The sequence below is a fragment of the Crocodylus porosus genome, unplaced genomic scaffold (genome assembly GCF_001723895.1).
Source record: "Crocodylus porosus isolate Cpor-Errol unplaced genomic scaffold, CroPor_comp1, whole genome shotgun sequence".
Lineage (NCBI taxonomy): Eukaryota > Metazoa > Chordata > Crocodylia > Crocodylidae > Crocodylus > Crocodylus porosus.
This window is the reverse complement of record NW_017728947.1, coordinates 20,602,131-20,611,815: the sequence shown is the minus strand read 5'-3', so window position 1 is coordinate 20,611,815 and position 9,685 is coordinate 20,602,131. Positions and strand designations below refer to the sequence as shown.

The 9,685-nt window shown below is 40.8% G+C and overlaps 1 protein-coding gene across 1 annotated transcript in view; it reads left to right on the top strand.

Moving 5' to 3' along the window:
- Positions 1–9,685, top strand: part of KIAA1549L (KIAA1549 like) — a gene marked incomplete at its 5' end in the record, with an annotated part of 277,300 nt that overhangs the window by 158,535 nt on the left and 109,080 nt on the right. The window contains 4 exons of the mRNA XM_019551019.1: positions 372–591; positions 1,757–1,890; positions 4,484–4,646; positions 9,174–9,233. Coding sequence (XP_019406564.1) covers positions 372–591; positions 1,757–1,890; positions 4,484–4,646; positions 9,174–9,233 — 577 coding nt within the window. The remainder of the gene's footprint in view (positions 1–371; positions 592–1,756; positions 1,891–4,483; positions 4,647–9,173; positions 9,234–9,685) is intronic.

The following is a 9,685-nucleotide window of genomic DNA, read 5'->3' as shown; positions in this document are numbered from 1 at the left end:
GCTGAAAGTGGGTCAGGGCTGATTGACAGCTCCTGAGGTCATAGAAGGGGTAACTCAGGCCCTGCATGGAATTTTCCACTCTCAATCAAACTGAGTTCATGCATTGGCAGCACCTATACTTAAAATTTTGCTCCAACAATGTGCAAGAGTACAGTGGATCTTCTTGTATGTGAAATGACTTATGTATGTCAGTGTGCAGAATATTCAATTTCTAAATTCAAAAGTAAAATTGCTTTATATCGCACCGTCTGCTTCCATCCTGCCTTAAAAGAGATTACATGCAAAACCTCTAGGAAATCTGATTCAGAATGAAAAATCCAATAACAGAACAGTTGATGGAAATAAAAGTAAAATTTCCCTCTGTGTTTTAGGTTGAAATTCTGGAACAATCAAATAACGTGACAGTTGGTTACTACGTTACACAGGGGAGGTTGGTTTTTATACCTGCTGCAGTTATTGAAATGCTTATTGCTTATGGTGTTAGCAATGCGACAGCGGACATAAAGCAGCATGTGCCAAATCTTCAGTCTGTTGCTGTACTGGCTTTGCCATGGAATCCATTGCCTGCCTACCACCTCCAGCTGAAAACAGGTAAGTAATGAAATAAACCTTCTGGGGTAATGGTTGCAGAGTTTACTGTCAATTCTGTAATAAATGCCTATCAGAAAAAATAAAGCCCCAAATGTAGGTGTACAACTCCATCGACAAAAGTTAGCCTGAGTCTCCAGTGTGACTCCCCATATACCATATTTACTCAATTCTAAGACAAACCCCCCCATTTAACATGGAGGAGCCCCTCCTCTTAGAATGGAGTACAGGGACAGTGGAAGGGGCAGGCAGCTGCTGCAGCTCTGGCTCCAGTTCCAGAAACCAGCAACCAGCCCCTGCCTGGGTTTGGCACTGTAGCTACAGCTTCTGCCTGCCCCCTCTCCCCCTCTACCTCTGCACCCCACCATCTCCCCAGTGCAGCCTCTCCCCCCATCTCCTCCACCCATACAGCCTCTGCTCCCCTGTCTGCCCCTCTCCCTCCCTCCTTACCCTTGATCCACACTAGCGGGCATATGTTATAAGCAAATGAAAACTGTGTCTTGGGTATTATCAGCAGTGCAGGGAATGAATTAAAGACAACCCTCCAATAATTCAATTCTATAAATGGAAAATGATAAATTTTGTATAGACTCTAATTATTGGGGGATTGTTCAGGGTTGTCTTAGATTCAAATAAATAAGGTAGTATGTGGACTGTTGTAATGCAGAAAGATGAAGTCACATATTGAATTGAAGAGATATCTTGGGTGTATACAAATATATTGCAACTACCTCATAGAATATATTATTTTCAGCACTTCCCCCTTCCAAAAAAAAAGAGTTGGAATTAGTATTGTGGTTTATTATTTCTTTTCAAGAGCCAATGACTTTACAGATTCAAGATAGTACTTATGTTTTTAAGGTGGTTTTCACTTCTGTCCTAAACTTCAAGTAAGTACATAGACAGTTGTGTTGGTCTGAAAGTGTTATATATCATTGCAGAAACAGTCCCCTTTTATTTATGTGTCATCTCAAATAACAGTATATAATCTTTGTAGTTTATTTTAATAGTAAATCATGTATAATATTGCTTAAGAATAAGCAAGTTTTATATTATGTTATATTCACCTATTTAATTTTGTAATTTGATCTTTTTGCTGTCGTGCCTTATGAGACTTATGTAGACTCAGAAAATATTTTCACTATACACTTATGCATTCATATTCTAGAGCTGCAGTTTGTGGGTCAAACAGACAATATACAGTCATGCAAGTTTGTTCAGACCATGGAGCAGCGGTTACAGAGAGCATTCCAGGATGCTGAAAGGAAGGTCTTAAACACCAGCAACAACTTAACAGTTCAGGTATAATACCAGTGCCTTTGCCAGTATGTATTGTCAGACTAACAGGATTATTGCTTGCTGGTGAAATTGCTGATGTAGGTTTATAGCTATGGATAGGGATTACATTTGTGTTGGGAGAGACACCTTTCTTGAGCACTTCCAACCAGAACAGTCTTTCTCCTCCTTCACTAGCATGAACGGCTGTACACTACTCTCATGTGATGGTGAATATCCCACAGCTCTCGACTCTCCCTTCAAGGGTCGGAGGAGGGAGAGCATAGGCTCCCTAAGAGCCCTGGGGAAACGCAGCTGCCAGTGCAAATTCTGCCTGCTGCTGAACAGACCCGGGTCACTGCAGGTCTATGCAAGGTGGAGGAAGGAGTGAGAGGGGCATTTCCTTGCAGCTGGATCTATCCAGGGTGTCCCTGGGATATGTCAGGCTATGAGGGCCACCAATCAGTTGATCAGTGGGACAAGGGAAGCATTCCTCACAGTTGAAACCATCAGGGGGCTCCAGGATATTTCCAGGCACCGCACATCCGCTTCCCCCACCCCCTGTCCAGTGCTGGAGTTGAATGCCCCTGCATTAATGTCAACCCCATACATCTGATAGTTACTGGAGATATGTTTATATCTTCATATACAATTATGTTGTTTTATATACATCTTATGGATGCAGCTTAGTACCACAAGAAAAAAAAATAATTAAAGTGGCATGGAAAGTTATTATTGCTACTTCCTGAAATTGAAATTGTACCATATTTTAAGTTAGCCTAATATATACAATATTTTAAAAAATATTGATATTTATTATACATCTGTTCCAAAAAGCCCTATTTAGATGATGGAAAGTTAAGATGTTTAACCCTAATTATTTCTTTTTTAGAATAATAAAACATGTCATTTCAGCACTCTTAACTAAGACTGATTTTTCAGATCACTTGAGTTCATTGGGACTGTTTACGATGCACATTTGTAGATCTAAATTGGGCACTGTGAGCTCAGTCCTGCAAAGATTGAGGAGACATATGGGGAAACACAGTAGTTCTGTGCAATTCACTAAAATAAAAAAAGTTGGTCATGTAAGTGTGTTGTTTCAGAGCCCATGTTAGTGAGTCATAGATTCGTAGATTGTAAGGCTGGAAGGGACATTGGGTTCAGCCCTCTGCACAAAGCAGGAAAGATATATGGGCATGTCTACACATGCATTAATGTGCCACAATTATGACATGTTTAGTTTAGTACTGGGAATAACAGGTACTAATTTAATGCACTGTAGTTGGTACTACTGCGCAGTAGTGCTGGTGCAAGTTTTTTATACAACACTAATGCACAGTAGACTAATTCTACTGCGCATTAGCACAGTTGTTGCAATGATGCACTAGAGAGCAATATAATTAGTCTAATGTGTTTTCTAGGTTCTCATGTAGACGTGCCTTGTGTGTATTAAACATTCTCTTTATTGATTCGGTGAGGTTTTTCAACTATTTAGATTACCAAGAGTTGATAATCAGAGGAGACTGGTTGCTTGAGTGACTCTACTGGGCTGTTTTTGTGTTTTGACCTTAAAAAACTTTGGCCTAAAACCCAGGAAATTACATGATTTATGTGACTAGGTATAAAGCAGAGAGGTAGTTAGCTGTGTTAGTATAAAGTCAGGCAGAAGGAAGAGTAGATCTGTACTTCATAGACTAACTAAATATTTATCATGCCTTTTAGCAAACTTTTGCTATCTTTGGTATATATATAGGCAGACAGTGGGGTAGGTTTGCACTTCATAGACTAACTAAATATTTATTATGCCAAATAGACGTAATGAATATTTAGTTAGTTAATAGGTTCAAACCTACTCTGCCTTCTGCTTATATATAAAGCAAATACATAAAACAGTAAAGTGGACTGTTTTCTCTTTTATTCCTCAAGAATCTCTTAGTTTTGGATCAGGGTATGGCAGGTGCCGTGGCAAAGTGGAAGAGGGAGAAAAGATACAAGGAAACTTCTCTTGTCACCCACTCTCTTCCCTAAGCAGATAACTCATTACTCCAGAGTAACATGACACTATCCCAAGTTTTTCATTCCAAACCTGAATATTGGCAGTCTCAACTGATAACCCAAAGATCTTTATAAAAAAAAAAAAATTGTTCCTCCTTAGTCACTGGGGGTCAGGTTGCTCAGAAAGATTGCTTCCCTCCCTGCCATAGCTCCACTGCTTCTCTGCTTCTGCTTGGGGGCTTATCCAACTCGCAGTGAATATAATGAGAAGTGGGCATTGGATCAGACACTGAAGAGAGACAGGCTCGGAGTTGAGGTGACAAGGATAGCAGATAGGCCGTGGAACTAGTCAGTGAAATGAGAGAACTGGGAGAAACCATAGAAACAGGGTCCAAATCTACCTCACTGGATGTAAAAAGGAGTGATAACCCTTGAGGAAGCCGTGGGCCACACGTGTCTGGTCTGTTATGTTATACCACGCTAAGCAGTGAGTTAAAAACATCCCCAAACACATCATTTTGGCAGTAACTTTTCCCTCTTTGGTTATTTGCATTGATTACATACATCTGTGAACCAACGAGCTGAAATTGAACTGCATGATATTTCTTTGCTTTTGTTTCAGATTTTGAACACATCAAATATTTCCCAGGGTGTCACTTTATTTTATGTGGTGAGCAATCAAAGCACAACTCTAAATGGCACGGTTTCCAGCAACCTGCTTAATCAGCTCTCAGCTGAACTGGTGGGTTTCTATCTTACCTACCCACCTCTGACTATTGCCGAATGTAAGTAAGCACTTTAGATCACAGCTGGTTGTGACTGGTTAACACTGCTTGAGAAACTTTAACAAACTTCCTATGTAAAACCCAAGGGTTTTAGCTTTGTACTTGCCTCAGAATGTTTCTTTGCATGTAACAAGTGGAAATTTAAAACATGCATATTTTTCTTACTCATTTCAGTTTTACCTGCTATAAAGACACCTACCCTGGTCTCTCTGCATGCTGGTAAACAATTAAGAATACATGTGCACAGACATGCCTCCCTAACAGCAAAACACTGGTAGATTCCATTCCACTATAAAGCTACATTTTTGTCAAGAAGGTATAACAAAACTTTTCCATTCATCAACTCTAGGAAACACTATAACCTGTAAACCTTAGCCTCAACCCATAGGTTGATCTTGCACCTTTATATCAATGGGAGTTTGGATTTTAATTTTATTTGAAGCAGAATTAGGCCCCAACACTTGTTCAGACAGATGTTCTTTGTAGCATGCTTTGAATATATAAATAATCAGGGGGGTTGAAAAACTGTTGAGTGGGGAATGGGTAGAGGCCCTTAAAATGAAGATGCAAAAAATGTATTTTTTAATCTGGTCTGAAAAAAAATCTCATTGGTACATGTTTTTGAACCTTAGACCCTGTTTTACAGGATGTTTTTTAAAATTGTGAGTTTTGTGCACAACACATTTTTCACTGCACATTATGCAGTCTTTTCTTTCCACTAGCTCTGAGGAGTCAAAGGTGCTATGAATCAGAAAAAGTTATGCCTATCAGCAGAATGTAGAGAGCAGATTCTCTGAGCCACTTAGCATGCCGATTTCCATAAAATGGGTGAAGACACATGGATATTGGCTATGGGGATTTTGTTTGATCAGTTGAATTCAGCCTGTGAAATTAGACTTTGTATAAATATAAGTTATCCATTCACTGTGAAAGATCAGTGCTTACTGTAAGAGAAATAAGACAAAGATACATGAGCTCCATCTAACATGTAATAATAGTCTTGAGTTAAATGAGCACAGGCTCCAATTAATCCTACAATGCACAAGTCGTCATGATACAACTTAAGTATAAAAGAGTATGTTCAAATAACAGTGAAGATCCAGATTAAACCACAGTAGCCATGAAATTCATTGATAAGACTAAATATCACCTTTGGTCCAGTCTGTCAAACCAATAATTTCATGGATTGCAGTTTGTAATATTTTGTTCCATACATGTTGCTGTTACTAGACTGATTAGGGTAGAGGTAAGCAGTAAACTGGATTATTTGAGTTAGTTTAAAATGAAGTCCTGAGATAATTTAATATATTTCCTATTCCAATAAAATATGTGATCACATGGTGAAGGAAATGCAGAACTGCCCTTTTGGCTGTTCTTTCTTTCCTGCCAAAAACCCCAGGGGGTTTCTGATCCCATAGTGTGCACACAGAGCCCCTCCCCCCCCCGCAACACACACAGACACACACAGATGTGCGTGCACGCACACTCACTCACTCACTCACTGACTCATGCTCACAGAGTGATGATCAGTTACTCCAGAGTGGGGGCCAACCTGTTGGGCAGGTATGCCACAAATTAGCCCTGCACCTTCCCTGGTGCTACTCTTCTCCCTTCCCCTTACCTAATCTGTTGCTTTGCTTTCTGCTCTCTGCCATATGCTCCCTGCTTGTTCTGATGCTCTGCTCTCTGCATCCTCTCCTATCTGTCCCTGTGCTACCTTTCCCCTTCCACATAAAGGCTGCCTATGCCATTTGTGGCAGTCATACCACAGGTTGGCCACCCTTAAGTTACTTGCATAGATAATTGCATTTTGCTTACCTCTGTGAGTAACTTCTCACCCAATATTTTGCTCAGGGCATGAAATAACAGTTTAGCCCCTGGTAATTATTCAAATTCTTGTTGAATAACCATCAGCCACTTATTGCTTGGATTCAGACACTGTATATTTTCTGAGAAATAACCAGACCATGACTGAGCAAATCACACATCTACAACCAACCATCCTGCAGGGTGTTTAATGGTTGAAACTGTAAAATTTTGCATAACTAACAGTGCTGAGTGTAGCTGCTGTAGCAAGAGCTCATCCCAGAGTGGTCTAAATGCCCCCTGGTGGCCACTTAACTCTTGCTAACTTAGCTCCCTTTGGGGCTCTCTCCCCTTTACTCATCCTCCACGCCTTGATGTTACTAATTTCTGATGAAAGGGTGGCTGCCCAGGACTTCCCAAGCCTCGTCTTACGCTTATGACCACAGGTGCCCATGGTCATTGCCTTAAGGGCTAATTATTTGGGCTCCATCCTTCCCAATACCCACTCTCATGCCTTGCAGATGATCTGCTGATTTTTGCCCTTCCTGGGCTATGGGGTCCCAGCCCCAGTCCTTGCCCCTCCTGGGCTATGGACTCTTTGGCCCCCTTGGTCTTCCACTGTGACCCTTAGCCTCTGGCCCATCTCTGGGCCCTGGCCCTGCTCCTAGGCCAGTCATGATCTCTGGGCTCCCAGGCCATGGCAGTCTCTGGCACTGGTCCCTGACCTCCAGCTCATCTCTAGGCCCTGGTCCCACTCCTGGACCTGTGAGATTTGTGGGCACTTTAAGCCCTGCTGACACTCGCCCCTCTTGTTACTCCAGGTCTCAGGGCTCTCTAGTTCTGCAGACACATGCCCCTCTGTGGCTTATGGGCTCTCAGCCCCAGACCTCACCCTTTCTGGGCTATGGGCTCTGTGGCCCTCTAGGTCTCCAGCTGCGACCCCTGGTCTTTGGCCCCTTTCTAGGTCATGGCCTCCTAGGCCAGTCAAGATCTCTGGGCTCTCAGGCACTGTCAGTCTCTGGCTGTGGTCCGTTGCCCCTTTGGGCTCTAGCCGTCTTCCTCTGGGCTCCAGGCCTGTCTCTTCTGTCACTTACCCAGCTCCATTGTTAATCCAGGAGCCCTGCTCCTCTCCCTGTGACACTTGGGGCTTGACTGCCCGACCAGCTCAGATCCTGGACCCATATGCCTCAAGTCCAGCCCCCTTCTGGTCAAGTAACTGTAATCCACCCTGCCATACCTTCAGGCTGCTTGTCCATCAGCCTCTGTCCTCCTCCAGGGATAGGTGCACCAAGCACCCTGTCACACTGAGACAGCGTCAGTGAAGATGACTGTGGTCTGCTCACACGTATATGTAGAGTCTCCAGAGAAGCTGGGATGAGAGGTCCTGTCTTGTTCTATACACAAAGGAGAGCATGACTGGAACCCGGGGCAGCCACATCTGCTGCCTTACGTAAAAGCAGCCTAGGAGCAGTCATGCCAGGGAGCTCTGGAAAGCATTTCTCACTGAGGCAGAATTCCTACCAGGGCTTCTCATGGGGTAATGCGACGTCCTACAATGCTTTCAATGCAGAGTGTGCCTAATAGTCAGGATAGAGCTTTTAGCCAGTGGTCCTTTAATGTGTAATAGCTTGTGCTTTGGAATTGTAGGTCCTGGTTTTATTCCCTACACAGCAGGAATGCAGCAAGCTCATGAATCTGCTTTCCATGCAGTATATATGACCTCAGACTGATACTGTCTCTTGTGTAAATGTTTACTTAGAAAAATGTTAGATGCTTATTAACCTGACACTGTAAAGGCTTCAGTCTAGCAAGTAAATATCCACATTATTTTCAGAACTCATTATTTCCCAATTGGTTATAATGGCTTCTTCCAGAGCCTTAAAAACCTGTTGTATAAATGCACAACTAAAGGAGAGGTAATAACATTCTACATAAAGTAGTTACTGTGCAAAGACAGATGCTTTGCAAAGTTTAATATTTCAAATCACTTTATTTTTTTTAAATTCTGCAGTGATTCAGCTGCTGCATATTAAATGCTCTCCGTATTTTTGTTTTGTAATGAGAAAGCTGCAGATCTATACTGTGAATTAATTGCTTGTTGAACTTCATATTATAAGGCACTTTTATGTCTCCAAAAAATGAACAAGCATTAAAATTACAAACACCAATTTTTCATAGCTTTTTGTAAATATCAGCATATATGTAAAACCATGGATGGTTTCATAAACTTTATTTACGTGTAAATCGTTGACGCACAGGTTCTCATCATGAAATGTTTTGCTGCTCTAATATTATATAAAATATATTTTCTGTAACTGGTAAAATATTGATTAACTTAATACCTTATTTGTATGTGTATTTGGTGTATATTCCAACAACATAATTACATGCATAGTACATTACTCCATGAACACTCCCTTTTAAATCACTGGTGTCTACCTGATGAGCAAAGTGCTATTTAGTGCATATTTGAGTAAAGTTATTGGAACCTGCCTTGGATTTATTTTATTATTAATTTAGGACAAAATTATGGTGTGGCTCATATAGTCAAAGGAGGTCCAGGAGAAGGGCCACCTGTGTAACCTATGCAAATGTATAATATGCATAATATAAATAATAATAAAATAAATATACAAATGATGACGTAAGCCGTATAAGTTATATTTTAGGGATGTACAGCATATCAGATGTTTTCATATTATAATGTAACTTTTTTTTAAGCTTTGGAGTATCCAAACCTTGATGTCTCAGAATCAACTAGAGACTACTGGGTGATTACAGGTACTGTTTTATTTCTATGGAGGATTATATTTAAGGTTAAGTCCTTCCAATATTTGGCATCCTTGTTCTAATTATTTCTGTTTTTGAGATGAAGACAAAGCCCAATGAAGAGACCGTGTTACATTTTCTCACAGGTTTCATCCAAACTCTACTGAAATAAGTGAAAAGATTTCACTAATTTCAAAATGTTTTGGATTAGGTTTTGTGAAATAATTGTCTAGGTCTTGGTCCCATAAAATTACCATTGGCTTATATATTGTAGATATGCTAGTAGGAATTGCATATCTATGCTAGTAGGAATTATGCTTTGAAAAACCTGCAAGTAAACACTTTAAAGCTCTGAAATGCCTCTTCAAAAATAGTGAAAGCAGATGAATGCAGTTAGTGTATGACAGTGGTTCTCAAACTTTTTTGGATAACCTACTTCTTTTTAAGTCTGTTGTATTGATTGC